Raw genomic sequence first — 20,257 nt, forward strand, 5'->3', positions numbered from 1 at the left:
TATTGATCACATTTAACATACATGGCATAATAATCAAACATGAATTAAAATCTAAGTGTATAGGCACACATAACCACCATAATATAAAATTATAAGTAAAATTGCATGAAGGCCAACTGTATTTGAAAGGCTGCCAAGTAAAAGTTGAAAAATAAATCCTCAATAAACTTGGCACAGAAGTTTTGTTTCTTTGTAGATATTTAAAAAGTCATCTCCGCTTTTACATTTATTTAAAAAATCAGTATTATAATCGTTTTTAAAATAAAAATTTAAATTTACAAAGAGTAAATAAAAATTTAGAAATACATGTGCTTATGAATATTTACCTAAAATCTAGAAATCATGACGACTAAAATATAAAAATTGTTAGTTTCTGAAGGAATTTATAACTGGACATCATATTAGTTACTATGATGATCTCCTGTTCATTCTCCTCCTGCAGATCCGCTGCCGGCTGGGACGGCAAGGCCAGTTGCAAGGGGTCGCTCAAAACCCCGACCTGCTGCTTGTCTGCCGCCGCCACAGCCGCCGTGGCGGAATGCTCATTCATTGCCGGATCTAAACTCCTTCTGATTTCAACCTTCAGCCGGCAATGGCTTCTTTCGCGGAAGTTGATTACCGCGTGCACCAGATCGTGGTCCCGGCACTCGAGAAGATCATCAAGAACGCATCATGGCGCAAGGGGCACTCCAAGCTTGCACTGCAGTGCAAATCCCTCATCGACAGCCTGTCCGGGCCTCCATCTTCCGCTTCTTCCTATCCTCCAGACTCCCCCGACTCCTCATGTTCTGCTCCCGGCCCCCTTTCGAATCTCTCCTTTTTAGAGTCTGAGGCCATCCTCGCCCCCTTGATCGCTGCTTGTTCCTCCTCCTTCCTCAAAATCGCCGAGCCCGCCCTAGACTGCGTTCAGCGACTCATCTCCCATGCCCTCCTCCATGGAGAGGCCGACTCCTCCGCTGGACCTTCCGCCCGCCTCCTCGCCCAGCTTATCGACGCCTCCTGCAGCTGTCACTCCTTGGCCGACGACTCCATGGAGCTCCTCGTCCTCAAGACCCTGCTCACTGCTGTTACCTCCACATCCCTTCGAATCGGCGGAGATTCCCTTCTCCTTATCGTCCGCACCATACACGATCTCTACCTTGCGTCTAAAAACCCCGTTAACCAGACTACTGCCAAGGCCTCTCTCATCCAGATGCTTGTCATCGTGTTCCGCCGGATGGAGGCTGACTCTTCTACAGTCCCCGTCCAACCCATTGTAGTGGCCGATCTTATCGACCTCACCGCCGACCAGCCCTCAGTCGACGGTAACGTCACTCAATTCGTACAGGCCTTTATTACCAGGATCATTGGTGACATCGACGGCGTCCTCAACTCGAGATCTACAACGCCCTCCAACGGCTTCCATGATCGAACTTTTGAGCCCACGACGGTGGAGAGCACGAATCCGACAGATTTACTTGATTCTACCGACAAAGATATGCTGGACGCCAAGCATTGGGAGATCAGCATGTACAAGAGTGCTCTTGAGGGTAGAAAAGTTGAGTTGGGTGGGGAAGGGGCGGTGCTGGCCATGGAGAGAGAGGATGACGATGAGGTGCAAATTGGAAGTAGGCTGAGGAGAGATGCTTTTCTGGTTTTCCGGGCTCTATGTAAGCTCTCAATGAAGACACCGCCTAAGGAAGCACTTGCTGATCCCTCGCAGATGAAGGGAAAGATTTTAGCTCTGGAGGTACTCAAAATTTTGCTGGAGAATGCCGGGGATATTTTTAGAACTACTGAGAGGTTTGTGCCTGTTCAAGTTATTGCATTTTATGTTTTGTGTTGATGCCTTGATGGATTGCATGATCATAATAAAAATTAAGCGCCAGAATTTTCTAGTCATGCTATTCTTGCAAACTCAGTTACATTATAGAAAATTTGTATGCATCGCCCCTTCTCTTCTGGTGCTTAGCTAATTAGACAATTAGAATATTGGTTTGTCCACTTCGTACAAGCAATCTAGCAGTTTTTTATTAGATATGATATATTCTTATCAATAACTTGAATCAAGCAATCTACCACTTTTATTAAATATGATATATTCTTAGCAATACCTTGAGTAAATTAGTGTAGTCCTAATGTCATGATGTTTCCCTAACATTATTGGTGATTTTCCTTTTTAACTAAAAACATTTCATGTCTTCTATTTTCCTTCAAAAAATGATAATAGAATGAGAAATTATTATTTATTTATTTATTTTTGCATTTACCCAGCTGTGCGTATATATATATTCTTAGATGGAGCAGCTTCTCATTTCAAAACTTTCATTGTTTATTAAAAAAAAAGGAGGGAGGGTGGGAAGGAGTGAGAGGCTACCATTATTTTAAAAGGGTTGATATATTTTCTCTTTAATGTATCTTACCATTTATCTTCAAGTTTTGAAGGATATATTTAAGGCAACTAAAATTTTTCGACAATATAAATTAGCTAAAAGTTTTCAAAGAAGTATATCATCACACATTTTAAAATTTTATATTTAAATGATCAAATATAACATTAAGAATAATATATTATATCAAAACTTAGAAATATTACTCTATAATAGATTCAACGACTAAGTAAATATTTTAAAATTTATGAGTCAACATAAATAAAAAATTTTTTCTCTTTTAAGTTCGGTTAAAATATTGTTTATTTTAATATGAAGTACAATTTTTCTTTAGGGATAGTCTTCTATTATATTGGAGAAGTGATGATCTTCTAAAAACACTCTCAATTGAAGTAATAACTAATATCTATGAATTTCAATGTTTGCTTTTCAAGAGTGATATTTTGAAAATTCGTTAAGGAAAGTTCTAATTTGAACAATTTTCTTAGAAGCTACAACAACTTAAGGAGAATTATGAAGTGCTTTGATACTAAGAAGTTCAATAGCACTCCAATTTTTTGTATATTGGGATTTATAATTTTGAAATCGAGAATTATTTAACTATGAATTGTTTATTTTATTAAAAAGTTATGACTTATATTTCAATAATAAGTTTTATATCACTATAAGAATTCAAACCTAGGCCTATTGATATGCAATGAATGTATAATGTTCGTCATATTTATGGCTAAAATTAGTCTGACACTTGACTTACAATTCTACTTACAAAAGACGATAAACTAAACTCACCTAATTATCTTAGAATTACAAAGTGTAGTCTATTCTAATGTAGGATAAGTAAGACTGTTGTTTATTAAAGGAAGAAAATATAACTTATATCTCAACTACTATAGTCAGGATGCCTGATCATGATTGGTGTGAAATGATTCTAGCAACTAAAAAAATTATATTTTTTAAATTTTTTTATTTATGTAATTGATTTTGAAGACCAATTAGAGCCCACTACATAAAATTTCATTAATTATTTTCTTTTATAGTTTAGTCTAATCTTTTGCAACTAATGCATATCAAGGGTTAAAGATTAATCAAGTTTTGGTCAAACTTTTCTAGGTAATGTGACTATGATCATTGGCCAGAAGCATAATTATGCATAATGAGTGAAGTGTTGATCATAGTTATGCGTAATGAGTGAAGTGTTGAGGCAAGGAGAATACTAACATGCCAATGCAAATAATTTATTCTAATAAATTTTATTGATTATTTTTTTATATTTTTAATTGATTTTTTTTTGTTTTGAATTAATTGTATTTTGAGTTGTTATGTTGGGATAAAAAATTTGCTCTTCAGAGCCTACAACATAAAACAGATCAATTATGATCGAGTGAAAGAGCTTAGGCATTAACATGATTTTTAGGATCGCAATTCAATGTAAACGCTCAAACAAAGAAAACAAAACAACTAGAAATGATAAACTAAAATGCTAGTTCGGTTGGATAGTGTAATACACCCAGAAGAAAGAGTATAATTGGCAATCGAGTACTTACCTTATATTGCCGGTCTAATTCTACAATACAGAAATTCAACAAGTTTGTGGTGTCTTCAGCTTTTACTTTTGGGTTTATCGGGCATCACGAAGCTCCACTTGGAATTACTTGCTCTGAGGGTTCGTTCTCATTCATCCATTTCTTTTGATTTTATTGGTTCATTATGTTCATTTGCTTTCTTTCTTTGCTTCAGGACTAACTTCTGACACCCACAGGCCTTGCAAGTGCCATCTAAACTTTAAATAGAGACTCAATGGTAGAAAAGTAAACCTACGATTCTTATGACCGTGATGCTTACTACAACATCTACAAAATAGAGTTAACATAGAAAATATATAACTCCTAAGCAATTGTTATATCATCTCAGATCCATTACATAACATAAAACATCACAAAAGTACACCAAACCAACTAATAGAGCAAAGAATGCCAACTTAAAATTTTTGGTCATCGCTCTAACAGGTCTGATGTTTGTGCTAGGATGTATGGTGAGTTTGAATTATGCCTTTAAAGTTCAATTTTCAATTTTGGTTTGGGGTTTAATTTTTTTTACTAATGGGTTTTTTAAATTCATGTGATTAGTATTTTAAGAACTTTATTTATTTTAAAGATTTATTGCTTTAATTTGATTGTAAAGGATTTAAAGAGTAATTTTAAATTTACAAGTTCACCCCAGGGACAATCCCATCATTTAAGACACCTTAGCTTATATGAAACATACAAATCACCAAAGAAAGAAATGATGTTTCATAACACCTACAAGCATACAAAATTGATTTTTATGTACTTTGAATTAATGTTTTTTATTTTTATTTAAGGGTTGGTTAAATTATGATTTTAATCAGCTTTATTTTTGCTTTGGGTTCAAATGATCTCAAAATTAAATGAAATTAATACCTAAGGCCAAAGATAATCTTCAAAACACTTCATACAATTTTGATGATTTTTTTAATTTTGTTGAATTTATTATTATTTATTTTTCATTTAGGTAATATTAAAAATTTAAATAACTGAAAAAAATAATGAAAATATACAAAGAAGTTTAAAATAGGTGGGACCATACCAGCACGAGTGCACCAGATCCCATCAGAACTCCGCAGTTAAGCGTGCTTGGGCGAGGGTAGTACTAGGATGGGTGACCTCTTGGGAAGTCCTCGTGTTGCACCCCCTCCATCCCCACGTAGTGGGATTAAAGCTTTGTTGTTGTTATTGTTGTTGTATACAAAGAAATTTAAAATATTATCCTAAACTTCTCATAAAAATTTGAGGTCATTAAGTAATGAAATGAATTTTCTATGAATTATTGGATTTTTTTAATTTAAAAATTCAAAATTTTTTATTTATTCAAAATAATTTGAATTTAATTTTCACACATTCTCTCTGTCCTTATGTTTGAGTAGATAAATTTTGTTATTTTTTAAATTAAATTTGATTTATCAAGAATTAATGAAATTAAAGGTGCATTTATTGAATTATTTAATTCAAGAAATAGATTTATTTAGCTTTCTAATGAAATTAGCCCAAGAACCTAAATACATTATTGGCTTCAGAGAGCCATTTTGATGTTATTATTATTTAATAATTAATTAGAAAAACTAGATTCCCTTAAATTGATCAAGTTTTCTTCCAAGAAAAATTACCAGAAATCCTAATTGTCTCAATGAAAACTTGGAACGAATTTTGTCAAAATAAAAAATCATTTTATTTAGTAGTTGATTATTCATTTAATTTCAATGTTTATTTAATTAAAAATAAATAACTATAATTTAGATCTAGATTTCATTTTTAGTACAAATTTATCTATTTCTTCATTCAAACGAGCATTTACAATTAATTTTTGGTTAAGTATTACATTAGATATGATTTTTAGAAGATTAAACCATTTTGCTTGGATTTTCTTTAAATACTTGACCCCTTAAACAATCAGCATATGACTGTATGTAATTTACAGATGGTAGAATTCTATTAGAAAGGAATCAAATACGCTGGACTTACTGTTCGCATGGTGGGAGTCTTGCTCCTTGGTTTGATCAAACCACGATCATACATTCTATTTCAATAGAATGGACGAACCAAATTCCATCTTTCCTAGTACGTTGAAAAAAATTGAAACCATATGTCAAGGAGCGCATGATTTGACATATCTAATGAAGAACTTTGAATTCCCTTTCACTGGAAATGATCTAGAGGTAAAAGATGAAAGATCTAATTTTTAAATCTTTCTACCTCTACCATTCATTTTTCAATGTCCTAACAACTAAATGAAATTGGGGAAGGATTGGAAAATTATGTTATAAAGAGCAATTATTTAACAACCGATGACTCTTGGAAATTCATTTAGGCGAGAAGACGACCTCTAAACCGATCTTTGGAACCTTTGACAATTGGGTTGCTGTTCTTGATGAAATCCGATCAAGAACTCAACAGAGATGGACGTCATTGGGCTTAGAGTAGGCAGTTGGAAGAGCTAAAGGCAATGGGCGCTTACTAAGAGCTGGAGGATGCCCTTATGCAGTGATGAATGGGGTTTTTATAGGCCGAGTTAAGGGATGGGTTTGAGTTTAGTGAGTAGCAAAGCCTATAATTTCCGGTTTAGGTGGTTAGGGAGCATGCAATTAGATTTTGCTAGATGTCCTAGGTTCATTTTGAGGGGATTGGTGGTTTCTTGATTTCCCTTGGAGGCTCTTGTTTTTTCCTTTTTAAAAGATGTTGGTTGATCCATTTGCTGGATTCATGCCTGAATGATCTCAGGATACTTTAAGTATACTTTTCAGGCATTTAAGTGATGGATTTGGTTGGGTCAACCAAATCGGCTTTAGGTACTGCTTAGTTTCTTGGGTATTCAAGGACAGAGAAATCACTTGGGCGCGTTTGAACTACTAAAGGCGGCCTGCTGGATGGTATTTAAGTAGCTAAGGAAATTTGAGCTTAATTGGGTTGCTGGTTTCTTAATTTCCCTTGGAGGCTCTTGTTTTTTCCTTTTTAAAAGATGTTGGTTGATCCATTTGCTAGATTCATGCCTGAATGATCTCAGGATACTTTAAGTATACTTTTCAGGCATTTAAGTGATGAATTTGGTTAATTTCTTCATTAAAAACATTTGGCTCCATGATTTCAGATAATATAGGTTAAATCAAGGTTTAATTGTTATTGAGAGTTCATGGTTTGGGCATAGTTTAGGTTAATGTTGAGGTAAACAGGGTTCACCTGTGATTTGGTTTGCCTAGGCAAGTTGCGAAAGACCTTGGGAAGCTTTTAGGTTAGGTTTGAATGCAATTGGTTAGGATTTAGGCAGTTTTGGCTCAAAGTGGTTTATTTTGATTCAATAATGAGTTACAGGACCCATTAACCCAATCATGATTCCATTAACCTCAATTTTTATTTATTTGAATTGTTTTTGATTTAAAAGGTCATTTTATTGAACTTAGTTGAATGTGTTTTCAATTAATTTGGAATTGAGTGAACTTTGATTCAACCTTCTATCATTAGCCCTATTAAACCATTTAGCTAAATTTATGTTAAATGATTTTAATTCAGGTTAAAATTTAATTGAATTGACTTCAAATTAAATTAATGTTTCATTTAATTTTATTTAGATCGCATTTATGTTGCTTTAGGTGAATTTGACCCAACATCCCCTTAACGGTTCTTGCTTGGGTCAACCAGATGCCTAATTTGAATTTAATTGGTTAGAAGTTGTGATTTGATTGGTTTTGTGTGCAATTGGTTAGCATTTAGGTAGTTTAGGCTCAAAGTGGCTTATTTGATTCGATAATGAGTTACATAACCCATTAACCCAATCATGATTCCATTTACCTCAATTTTTATTTATTTGAATTGGTTTTGATTTAAAAGGTCATTTTATTGAACTTAGTTGAATGTGTTTTCAATTAATTTGGAATTGAGTAAACTTCGTTTCAACCTTCTATCACCATTTAGCTAAATTTATGTTAAATGATTTTAATGCAGGTTAAATTTTAATTGAATTGACTTCAAATTAATTTAATGTTTCATTTAATTTTATTTAGATTGATTTATGTTGCTTTAGGTGAGTGACCCAACATCCCCTTAATGGTTCATGCTTGGGTCAACCAGATGCCTAATTTGAATTTGATTGGTTAGAAGTTTTGATTTGATTAGCTAAGTGATTCTTTAGTTGTCATTTAGCTAAGTTTATTCATTTGATTTGATTGATTTAATTTGTAATTCAAAAGGCTCCTTGGGTAGTCTAATAGATCAAGTAAATGTTGGCTAGCCTATGGTTTGAAGATTTAAATTCTACTTAGGTATAGTTCTTTAAGACTTCTAAGCTAGTTAAGCTCATTGTGAATGAAATGCTTGAATAAAAAAAATTAATTAGTTTAGTAGCTGCCATAAGATCGTTATGGGCTGAGTATGTCAAACTAGGTCAGCTGAGTCATTTTGTCTCAAAGTGCGCCAATAAAATGTTCAAAGGCTCCTAGGAGGAATCTTAAGGCTTTGTCAATCTTGAGTTTAAAGGGTCCCAAGGGTTTTAAAAGTGATCTAAGAGTGCCTTAAGTCTTAGAAGGGAGTATTGGTTTAGTTTTTTATTCCTGATGATTTAATTGTGGTAAGCTCAACTTCATTTAAACGAGTTGAGGACCAATTCGAGTTCTTCATGAACCAAGGGGAATTAATTGGTTTAATTTTGGGTTTTATTTAGTTTTAACCTAGTCACTAGAAGAGTCTGCTAAAGTAATCTATAAAGGAATTCTTATACTAAGATTGGGTTCTATAGTTTAAGAATGGGGATAAATTTATGTCAACGTCATAGAATGAGGTTAACGGGAAGCATACCTTTTGGTTTGAGAGTTATAAAATGTTGCAATGAAAGCATCCCCTCATGAATGGTTGCACGTGCAAGTACATTCTAAGTCAATACATGTAAAACTTGAGGTTTTCTTCAAAATGGGAATCCTATTGTTATGCCCGAGCTTAATGCATAATATGCATTTTAACGAGGTATTATAAAGAAAGCTTTCAAATAATTTAACCAAATATAAGATCATATCAATATCAAACTTCATAAAAACTTGCTAAACATTTTCATTACCACAATTAATGTTCTATAATGGATCTGCATCAACTAATACATGTATAGAGCTACTAAAATTCACTAGAGAAACGTTTATAACATTATCTAAACACATATACAAGCCCAATACTTTATCATTAAACATGTCGCTTATTTGATTAATTTATACAATAGAGAAACCAAAACATATCATCGTACCTCTCCTGGGACAAGTTAATTTCAGTCTGGCACGTTACTTAACAATACCTGTTCTCTTGCCTAAACGCCACACATGCTGGTGCATACAGTGGTGAGCATGAGGACTGTTAAAAATCAAATTTGTAACTTAAATTCTTCCATACGAGTAAAACAACATACATTGTATGCAACTTCTTCGTATAACATGTATATAATGTATAAATGAATCACAACCAAGAAACTTAAAATTTTAGAAAGATAGCTAATAAAAATCCTTCATTGCTTTTCCGCTAAAATTTCGAAATACAAGTGACAAAAGACCATGCTACAATCATTTTGATATTAAGACCATACTATAGTCCTGGCAACACTAGTACAACATATTGATCTTTAGCTGTGATGCATCGACAAACACTTCTTCACCCAATCCATGTCCTCATTTGATCTTGTTATGCAGTATTAATTAGTTGTTTTCCCAGTTCTTATAAGATTGCTTCTCTTTGTTGAATTGCTGAGTAGTCATTAGATTAAACTCTACTTGTAGCTGTGCTATGATATAAAATAGCTCTAATAATAGATGTAATGTTCTTTATCTTATGCTTCAAAATTTCTAGTTCAAATATAGCTTTTAATGTTGATTATGATACAACCAAATGATGTAAAAAATATGTAATTCACACGTGTAAGTTGCTATTAAATTGACAACTATTTACTTTCTTTGAGGATGACCAAATATAAAAAACGCAAAAGCTAATTCAGTCAAAATATTTGTCCTTGTGTTAGAAATTAATGATAAGAAAGTTTAGGATTGCAATGCATGACATTTACATAAAAGAATGAAAATTGGATTTCAGCAACTTTGATAAAATTCCATCATTTCAACTTATACTGGATGGTTATTATAATGAGGGAGAGAAAGAAAAAAAATGTGAAGATGTCATTGAAAAAAATGTTTCACCCTTTCAAACTTCTACACTTCTACAGGAAGATAGCCTCTTTTTGATTTGTAAGGCATGCACTTCATTAAGGAGGATTGTACATCTAAAACAGTTTTTTTTTTAAAATTAACCATGCAATTGTCTTTTTACAGGCCTCATTTTTTTTATAATCATTATAGAATATAGTTAAAAACAGAAAAGGGCCCAATAATAGAATCAAACTAGAGAAGCTATGGCTAACCTCTAAACACTTTGAAAATCTCATAACAAACCCTTCTACACTTTTGTCATCTTGTTGCAAAAATAAGAATTGTTGGATCCAACACCAACATACATGTTGATAGCACACGATAACATTTGCTATTGCCCATAGTATGATGAGACACACCCCACACTATTTTTATTAACGAGGTTCAGGGTGTCATTATCATGCATTATTTGTGCTTTTGATGGGCTATAGTGCAAGATTCATTGTCGTTGTAGTGTGTGCTATTTTATTGCTTTAAATTATTAGTATCATTATCTAATTTCTATTCTATATTAATTTTTGTTTTCTTAAAGTTTTAGTGCCTCACTCATGGTAACCCTTAAGGTCACACACTCAATCGACTTGGCTCTTTTCATAGTTCTTCACACATAGGGATGTCTTCACCTCCTTTTCGACTTGCAAACCCGGGATTAAGCCCCCTCTTTGCACGTAGGATTGGCATAAGTTTTCTTTGCGACGATAATGACTCCTCTTTGCAGATATGGATAGCTTTGTTTTCTTTGGAGCATAAAGTCTTGAGTTGTTTGGACACATTATGACTCCATTTGCTTGGGATTGCTCACATATCAAATCAAATGCAATTGAGTTCTATTTTTGCATGTATTTTTTTACCTATTAATATATTTTTATTTGTTTTACTTTTTTTTATTTGATTTAATATGATTCATCAATTCAACCTAGTTTTGTTCAGTTTGCAGAACTATAATCTTATTAGTTAATTAAGCCACAAAGTTCCACAGGCTTATTGATTAGCTTGAAAAATAAAATTTTGGATTTATGTCAAACTTGTAAGAAATTTTTGGCATGAAAACATGTTGTCTTGATAAAAACATATATCAGGCACGAACATGTGCTTTAAAACATTAAAATTTGTTATTTTATATAAATTTAACAGTGATTTTCTTTATTATGATTTTTTTTCTTATACTATTGAATTATTTATCAATAATTTACTTTTTTAAATATTTTGTGCTAGGTTTAAAATGGTACACACTATGCAATGTACTGGATCGGTGTTATGGTTTGTTATTCACCATCACTAAGTTTGACTACCAAATAAAGGAAAAAGTAGCTAGCTTATTTAACAATAGAATAGAACCAATGTCATAACCATGTAACTAACTATAAGTGTAATTTGACGAGTCGCAAAATATAGGGATAAAGGCAGTCAAAATTATCTAGCAATATCAACCAAATCAACTATAGGAGAATGTGAAAACAACAGTACCAAGCAGCCACAACAAACAATTGAAAGAATAGGAAAATTATAGCCCTTTAAAATAAGATAACATCATAGGCCTATGAATTCGTACTCTCACTACCTTAACTAATTATTTAAAACTAAATTTAAATGCAAAATCTAAAATTAAAATTAATTTTTGAAAGAGTAAAAGATTTAAGTTCAAACTACTTTGTTACAACATAAAATCAAAATTTTTTTTGTTGTTTTGAATTATATAGAATTTGAATTCACGTAAACCTTTTTTATATTTGACAAAAAAATCCATTAACTCTCTTGGAGGGTTTTTATATGCATTGCCAACTATGATTTCATACATATTGTGGGGTATTTAGATTTGATGTTGAGACGTGACTTTATTCTATTTTTGTTTACTCCAAATCTTGATTCTTTCGTTGTTTGAATCAATTTGGTAAACTTAATTGTTAGAAGTTATTTAGTTTCCTTTGCAATTATTTCCTAAATTTGTTTTATTTCCTTGCTTATGACTTTCCTTTTATTATGGTCTAGTTATTAGGGAGAGATTTGTGCATTGTATTTATCTATTTTAAAATTATGTTATCCTATATTTATACTCCTTTTAATATCAATAATATTAACCTACTCAATTCCAAAAATCTACATGGTATCAGTGTATGGATCTTACCCTAGCCATTGGGACATTACCTTAGTTGTCGTGACAGCACCCTAGCCGCCGAAACTCTCTTGCAGGCCTTCCATTGCAGTTTTTCAGCCGCCGAAACTCCTTTGCAGACCTTTCTTTGCAGTTTATCAGCCCGGATTTCGTTGCTGCGGTCTCTCCCTTGAAAGTTTCAACAGCTGGTACCCTTTCCTACAAGCTCTCCCCCCGTTGGTCGCTCCCCTGCTGGCTGTCCCTTTGTCAGACTTCCCTTCTGCAGCTATATCTCTCCTTTGTAGGCCCTCCCGCCAGTTGGCCGAAATCTTCCCCTGCAGGCCCTATTTTGCTATCAGTTGCTTAAGGGACCGTCTACGTCTACGAACATGTAATTTAAATGGTTAAAATTTGTTATTTTATAAGACATTGATAGTGTTTTTTTTGTATTATGGTATTTTTTCCTTATATTATTGACTTATTTATTTTTTAAAATATTTTGTACTATGCTTTAAATGACACACCTTGCAATGCATTGGATTTGTGTTATGTTTTGTTATTCACCATTACCAGGTTCTACCGCTGAATAGAGGAAAAGTAGCTAGTTTATTTAACAATCGAGTATAGCCAATTACACGACCATGTTACCAACTATAGGAACCATTGGATGAGTCACAAAATAGAAGGACAAAGACAGTCAAAATTATCTCGCAAAAGAACTGATAAATAGATAATAGTATAAACCAAATAAACCTTTGGAGTATGTAAAAAACTGCAAGACCAATTAGCCACAACTGGTAATTGAATGAATAGGAAAGTTGTAGCCTCAAGAATAAGATAACATCATAGGCCTATGAATACAGACTCCCACTACCTCAACTAATTAATTACAAGTAAAGTTAAATGCAAAATTTAGTATTAAAATTAATATTTGAAAGAGTAAATATTCTAAGTTCAAACTAATTTGTTACAACAATCACAAATATTTTGTTGTTTTGAAGTATACAGAATTTGAATTCACATTAAGGATACCTTTTTTTATCACTAAACATCATCCATAGTTAACTTTGTGATGCTCGACCAAAAATCTATTAACTCTCTTGGATGATCTTTATATGCAATGCCAACTATGGTTTCATACTTATTGTGGGGTCTTTTGTTTGGATGTTGAGATGTTCCTTTCTTCTATTTTTGTTTACTCCATATCTTGATTCTTCTGCTGTTTGACTCAATTTGTCAAAATTAATCCTTGTTGTTTTGTTTGCAAGGTTTGTTCTTGTCAAACTATAAGGATTTCTGCCAACTATATTTAATTACGACCTAGTTTCTGCTTGTTATCTGCTTATTTTATTGCATACCGTCTGTAAGATGTTAAATTCATTTAATCGCATTATATAGAGGAGCCAAAAAAGTAACAAAAAATGCATTTTTGATGATGGTTTTTTGAAGGTATATTTGTTTTACTGTCGTTTTGATATCATACTATATTATTTGAGGTTTTGCTTGTCGGCTTTGCTCTGACATCTCAAGATTTTAACCATTTTGTTGTTTACTCTGGTAGATGTTGCGTGATATCTATATAATACCCATTTTCATGGTTAACAAGCTTGGAGAAAAAAATAGAGTTAATAATAGATTGACTCGTGATATTTAAGGTCAATAGCATTTAACCAATTAACGTGTGGATTGCACTGACATCTTAATAATATTATAATTTGAACTCAATTGTATTTTGATAATAACTGGCCAAACCTCCAAAATACGTTGAATTCATAGCATTTCAAAGCATAACATATCGTTTTATTTTGTGCAAGGATATGAACAACAAGAACTTGTTATCTTTTATATTGCCTTGAATGTTTGGCGTTTGAGAATCTTTCTGCGTCCATGTTTATGTTTATCTTTTATCTTTAATATCTGAAGTCTAAACCTTTGTCACTATTAACTACTTACTATGTTTCGTGTTTGTCAGTACATGATCCTACCTTATTTTATGTTACGTTTGAATTATTTTTTATTTGTTTGAAGACACATTTGTGTTATTAAGTTTGTTTAAATTGCATTATTTTGTAAAATTGCTTTTCAAACTAATTATTCTGTTTTCAATCTTACCAGGTTCTTAGGGGCAATAAAGCAGTATCTATGCTTGTCTTTATTAAAGAATAGTGCTTCGCCTCTTATTATCATTTTTCAGTTATCCTGTTCGATTTTCATGAGCCTTTTATCAAGATTCAGACCACGTCTAAAGGCAGAGATCGGAGTCTTCTTTCCGATGATTATCCTGAGAGTTTTAGAAAATGTTTCTCAACCAAATATTCAACAGAAAATGATCGTGCTTCGATTTTTGGAAAAGCTCTGTATTGATTCTCACATTTTTGTTGAAATTTTTGCTAACTATGATTGTGATGTTCACTCGCCCAACATTTTTGAGAGGTATTAAATCTTTGTTTTTTCATTCTATGCTTACATTGTTATTCATATGCTTCTAATTTTTTTCGAAATAGTTGTATTAGCAGCAAAAAGTTATGCTAATAGTTCTGTGATTATCATAAATCTATGAAGCATGGACATGACAACAGTTGGTCTTGGAAAGGCAAATGTCAATATGGAAAATAAAATATAACATCTGCATGTACAAGTGCCATGTATATCTATAACACATAAAAAAAATAATAAACATACACACATTTATAGTCAATATACAGAAGCATCTTTTTATTTATGTTTAATGTAGACGCAGACACCAAACATTCATGCATAATGCATGCAATACTGATTAGTAACATATGTGCATACATGCTAGTAATAAAATCTAAAAAAAATATTTAGCTAATCATCATCAGGCTTATCACCTTATTTTTATTCTGATCACTTCTAAAATGTAATTTTGGAACATCCTGCAGAAGTGTCAAAGCTATTTTTCGTTGAAGATAAAAATTGGTTGATAATTGGAGATTTTGAAATATCTTTGGAAGTTTTAGAGTATCTAGTTATCCTAAGTTTGTTGATAAATATAATACCTCTTATACAGGTATCCAATCTTCAAAACTTTATATGATTTGACTAGCTCATCAAGAAAGATTCATGCTTCATGTTTATTTTCTTTTATTCTTTCAAGTATTGTAACGTTTTTGACATGCCTTTTTGGCTTATGTAGAATGGTCAACGGCTTGCTTAAAACAGCTCAAGGTCATTCTGGTGCTGCAACGACCTTTGTACCACCTCAGGATGCCATGATGAAACTTGAAGCTATGAGGTGTTTGGTAGCCATTTTGAGATCAATGGGAGAATGGATGAACAAACAGATGAGAATACCCGATCCCCATGCTTCTAGTTGTATTGAATCAATTTCTGGAAATGTTATTATAAGTATGGGTGGTCTTCCATTGGAAAATGGCAATATTGAGGACCCTGCAGAACGGGTGGATTCTGAAACAATAAATGGAGTTTCTGAAGCTGCAGTATTAGAACAATGCCAGGATTATGAGTTGGGACTTCAGGTAGACTACTTGTGTCTGTGTGCCTGATTTATAGAGATGTCATTTACCGAACAACTCAAATTTGATTTAATGACAGGAAGGCATATCTCTGTTTAATAGGAAGCCCAAAGAAGGCATTCAGTTTCTTATCAATGCTAAGAAGGTTGGTGACTCCGCTGAGGAAATAGCTTCTTTCCTTAAAAGTACATCTGGGTTGAGCAAGATCCTGATTGGTGATTTTCTGGGTGAAAGAGAAGAATTTTCCCTAAAAGTAATGCATGCCTATGTGGATACCTTTGATTTTCATGGCATGGAGATTGATGAGGCTATAAGGGCTTTTCTTCATGGCTTTAGGTTACCAGGGGAGGCACAAAAGATTGATCGTATCATGGAGAAGTTTGCTGAGCATTATTGCAAATGCAATCCAAACACTTTTACTAGTGCCGGCACTGCTTATGTTCTTGCATATTCTATTTTATTGCTAAATATTGATGCTCATAATCCAATGGTTAAACATAAGGTATGTAAGCAGTGCTGTGGTGTACTGGTGTGCTTGTATGATGGGGTTTTATTTTTGTGTATCTAACAAAATTTTCATATATTTTGGCTTCTTTCAGATGTCTGCAGATAATTTTATTAGGAATAGTCGTGGCATTGATGGTGGTAAGGATCTTCCTGAAGAATATTTAAAATCTTTGTATGAAAGAATTTCAAGGAATGAAATAAAGATGAAAGAGGATGATTTTGCTCCTCAGCCACAACAGTCTGCATGCCATACTACAATATTTGCCTTGGATAACATTCTGAATATTTCCATTGACAAATATGGAGATAAAACAACAGAAACCAGTGAGGACGTCATCAGGCACATGCAAGAACACACTACAAAAAATGCTCGCAAATCAGAGTAAGAAATCTATTTACTATTGTTTACTCGTGACCAGTTCATTGACATTTTGTTTTGAGCAAATTTTTTTTGCACTGATCCCTTCGCTGTGTTGTTTAACTATATTCTTCTTTCTTACTTCACTAAGGCTCTAAAACTTTGCCTCTTACCCTGATAGATGCGTCCAACTTTTTGTAATATATCTGAGTGCAATTTTGAAAGTTGAAAGCACGCATTATTGTTAATATTTTGCAAATTTCAGCTCAGTTTCCTGTTCTGCCAAGGATGTAGTTATTTTGAGATCCATGATGGAGGTTTGCTGGGCTCCTATGTTGGCTGCTTTTAGTGTTGCTCTTGACCAGAGTGATGATCTAGCTGTACTATCTGCCTGTCTTGAAGGATTTAGGTATGCTATACATGTTACGGCCGCATTGTTAATGAAGACACAAAGAGATGCTTTTGTTACATCACTGGCAAAGTTCACTTCCCTCCATTCTGCTGCAGATATAAGGCAGAAAAATATTGACGCCATAAAGGTTTGCTCGATATTCACTAAATATCAAATCAATAAATCCTAATTTTGTAGTATTGTCATTTGCTTGCTGATGGTCATTTACTTAATAATATGTTCTTAATTCAGCTGAAATTTGTTTTCTATATGATTATATCTTGTTGAGCTGCACATTCAGGCTTTTAACATGCGTGTACTTGCACATCCGTGTCAATAATATGTTGTAGGCTACTATCTTCACTCTTTGATTTGTGTGGTTTTTGAGAAAATTATGTTGAAAGCACTGGAATGGTTCGCATCGCACCTTTTTATTTCTTGGATATCGATCTCGATAAAAAATGTAGCAATGTTCTTTTGCAACTTTTTTCTTTTTTAGGTTTTTTTTTTAATGATTGTTATTTACAACAGTTTTGTTGATCAAACATATTTATGATTTGGATATTAAGATTCTGGCTTGGGCAATAAAAAAAAAGGATTCTGGCTTGGACATTTGATGCCTTATACTAAGATTTCGTTTGCCATGGCTTACGCTTTTATGTTTTTGCTTTGAAAAATTATTTTTGCGGCCACTATTTTATTTTACTTCTACAGAAACAGCTTTTTTGTAGAAAATTACAAGAGAGGAGAAGGTGGTCAAAATTCCTCCCAAATAGACACTACTTCTATTTGTTGGTTTTTCTTCCTCAAAAACAGTCAAGAGAACTTAAAAAATCCCTTTTAGGGTGCTTTTGTTAGCAGGTCTACTTGAGGTCTGTTCACTACTACAGGCTATTAAATTTCTACGCTTCCTACATTTTATGTGTGTGTTGTTACATCCCTGCTCTTTTGTGGGTCTTGTTTTGGCCTCATTATTTTATGTGTGGTGTTATTTTTATAAGTCTATGACACCTCTTTTTCCAATTTCTACTATTCTTCCCCCTTTAACGGCTTTTTTCAATCTCATGTTGCTGTATTTTTCACTTGGAATACACAAGTTTTCATTTATTTGTTTAGTTGTAAAATTAAAAATTGATTTTGATAGATATCTAGAATTGAATTAGATTAATTTTGCGCCTCATATTTATTAATGTAGTACCTCGGAAATGTAATTTAAATTTTTTGATAGAATAAAATTTCGTCTTCCATTTTTTAATCTTGTGTGTGCAAGTTGGATGTGTGATTTTATTGATTGTGATACCAGTGATTATCTATGATGCACAAACACTTATAAATAAGGAACCATGCGAACTCGAGCATGGACACAGACACAAACACGGACATTGACACGACAAAAATGTTTTGGATTTAAATATTATTAAAAAAAAAGGACACACTTGTCAGACACATGTCCTAAATTAATGAATTAAAAATTTTAAAAAATATTTTTAAGACTAAGATTAAAAGAAGTATATTTTTATGTAAATTTTGAGGATTTACATACACACCACTCAATTTTTATGTATTTAAGTATCTTACGCCAAAATTTCAAATTTTATATATATACCACCTTACACATATAAGAAAGGTGTATTTCATTTTTTTTAACTAAAAATTGTGATATATTAGATGTGATATGAAATATTTTGGTGGAATAAATGTAAAAATCAAAATTGGGGTGTTAGATACGTGAATACATAAAATACTTTGATAAACTTTTTAATGAAGTTTTTGAAAATACGATCGACCTTAGTGATCTTAATATCATGAATAATAATAAAACGTTTCATTTTTACCGTCGCATTAGCAAAAAAGAAGTTGAGGTGGCTTTAAAGAAAACCAAGGGTGGAAAGTCTGTAGGACAAGATGATATCCCAATTGAAGTGTGGAAATATTTGGGAGATTTGGGAGTTTCTTGACTTACTAAACTCTTTAATATTATTTTAAAAACTAAAAAGATGCCTGAGGGGTGGAGGAAGAGTATTTTGGTCCTCATTTTTAAAAATAAAGGGGATGCACAACAGTGTGCGAATTATAGAGGAATTAAGTTGATGTGTCATACTTTAAAATTATGGGAGAGGGTAATTGAACATAGGTTAAGATGCATCACAAAAATTTCTCATAATCAATTTGGATTTATGCTGGGCAGGTCTACTATGGAAGCTATACATTTATTGAGAGGTTTGATGGAGAAGTTCAGAGATAATAAGGAGAATCTACATTTGATTTTTATTGATTTAGAAAAAGCTCACGATAAGGTTCCAAGAGATATCCTTTGCAGAGTTCTCGAGAAGAAATGTGTTGATATGACTTATATTCAAGTCATTAAAGATATGTATACTAGAGCTGTTACTTGTGTTCAAACTGAAGGAGGATTGACAAAATATTTTCCTATTTCTGTTGGATTACATCAGGGATCGGCTTTAAGCCCATATCTTTTTGCTTTAATTATGGATGGTCTTACTGGACATCTACAAGAGGATGTACCTTGGTGTATGCTTTTTGCTGATGATATTCTTCTCGTGGATAAAACATTGGAGTCTAAAGGCCTTCATTTTAGTAGAACTAAAACTGAATACATGGAATGTAATTTTAGTAGTAATAGCTCTAGTGACAGAAGTGTGACTTTGGGTGATCAAATTATTAAAAGGTGTGAACGATTTAGATATCTTGGGTCCGTTGTTCAAAGCGATGGTGATATAGATGGGGATGTTAATAGTAGAATTCAAATTGGTTGGTTGAAGTGGAGGAATTCTTCGGGCTTTTTGTGTGATAGAAAAGTACCGCTTAGACTGAAAGGAAAATTTTATAAGACGGTGGTGAGACCTGCAATGCTCTATGACTCTGAATGTTGGCCTTTAAAAGAGAAGCATACTAATAAGTTAAGTGTTGCCGAGATGAGAATGATTAGGTGGATGAGTGGCTTTACACTTAGAGACAAAATGCAAAATGAATATTTTCGTGATAGGGTTGGTGTAGCTCCTGTGACGGACAAAATTAGAGAAAGTCGTCTTAGATGGTTTGGTCACATTAAATGTCGACCATCTGATGATCCGATTAGGAGAGTAGATGTTTTAGATTCGACTTGTGTTTAATTTAAGAATTAAATAAATGAGAAAATAATTTATTAGTTCAACAAGTAAATGAAGAGATGAATTAAAATAAAAGAGAATTAAAATAAATGAGAATAATGTGGTTGTATGAGGGAGCTTATGGGATCCAAGATGTCGATTTGTAAATTTGATAAATGTGAACAGGCA

At 32.9% G+C, this 20,257-nt stretch overlaps 1 protein-coding gene across 1 annotated transcript in view; it reads left to right on the plus strand.

Moving 5' to 3' along the window:
• The first annotated feature begins 409 nt into the window (after window positions 1-409).
• LOC110021950 (brefeldin A-inhibited guanine nucleotide-exchange protein 2-like) overlaps window positions 410-20,257 on the plus strand; it is a 29,273-nt gene continuing 9,425 nt past the window's right edge. The window contains exons 1-6 of the mRNA XM_020720682.1: window positions 410-1,782; window positions 14,321-14,638; window positions 15,363-15,705; window positions 15,782-16,204; window positions 16,302-16,591; window positions 16,833-17,106. Of these exons, the coding sequence (XP_020576341.1) occupies window positions 593-1,782; window positions 14,321-14,638; window positions 15,363-15,705; window positions 15,782-16,204; window positions 16,302-16,591; window positions 16,833-17,106 (2,838 nt within the window). The 5' untranslated portion in view covers window positions 410-592. The remainder of the gene's footprint in view (window positions 1,783-14,320; window positions 14,639-15,362; window positions 15,706-15,781; window positions 16,205-16,301; window positions 16,592-16,832; window positions 17,107-20,257) is intronic.

Source organism: Phalaenopsis equestris, unplaced genomic scaffold (assembly GCF_001263595.1).
Source record: "Phalaenopsis equestris unplaced genomic scaffold, ASM126359v1 Scaffold000152, whole genome shotgun sequence".
NCBI classification, from domain to species: Eukaryota; Viridiplantae; Streptophyta; class Magnoliopsida; order Asparagales; family Orchidaceae; genus Phalaenopsis; species Phalaenopsis equestris.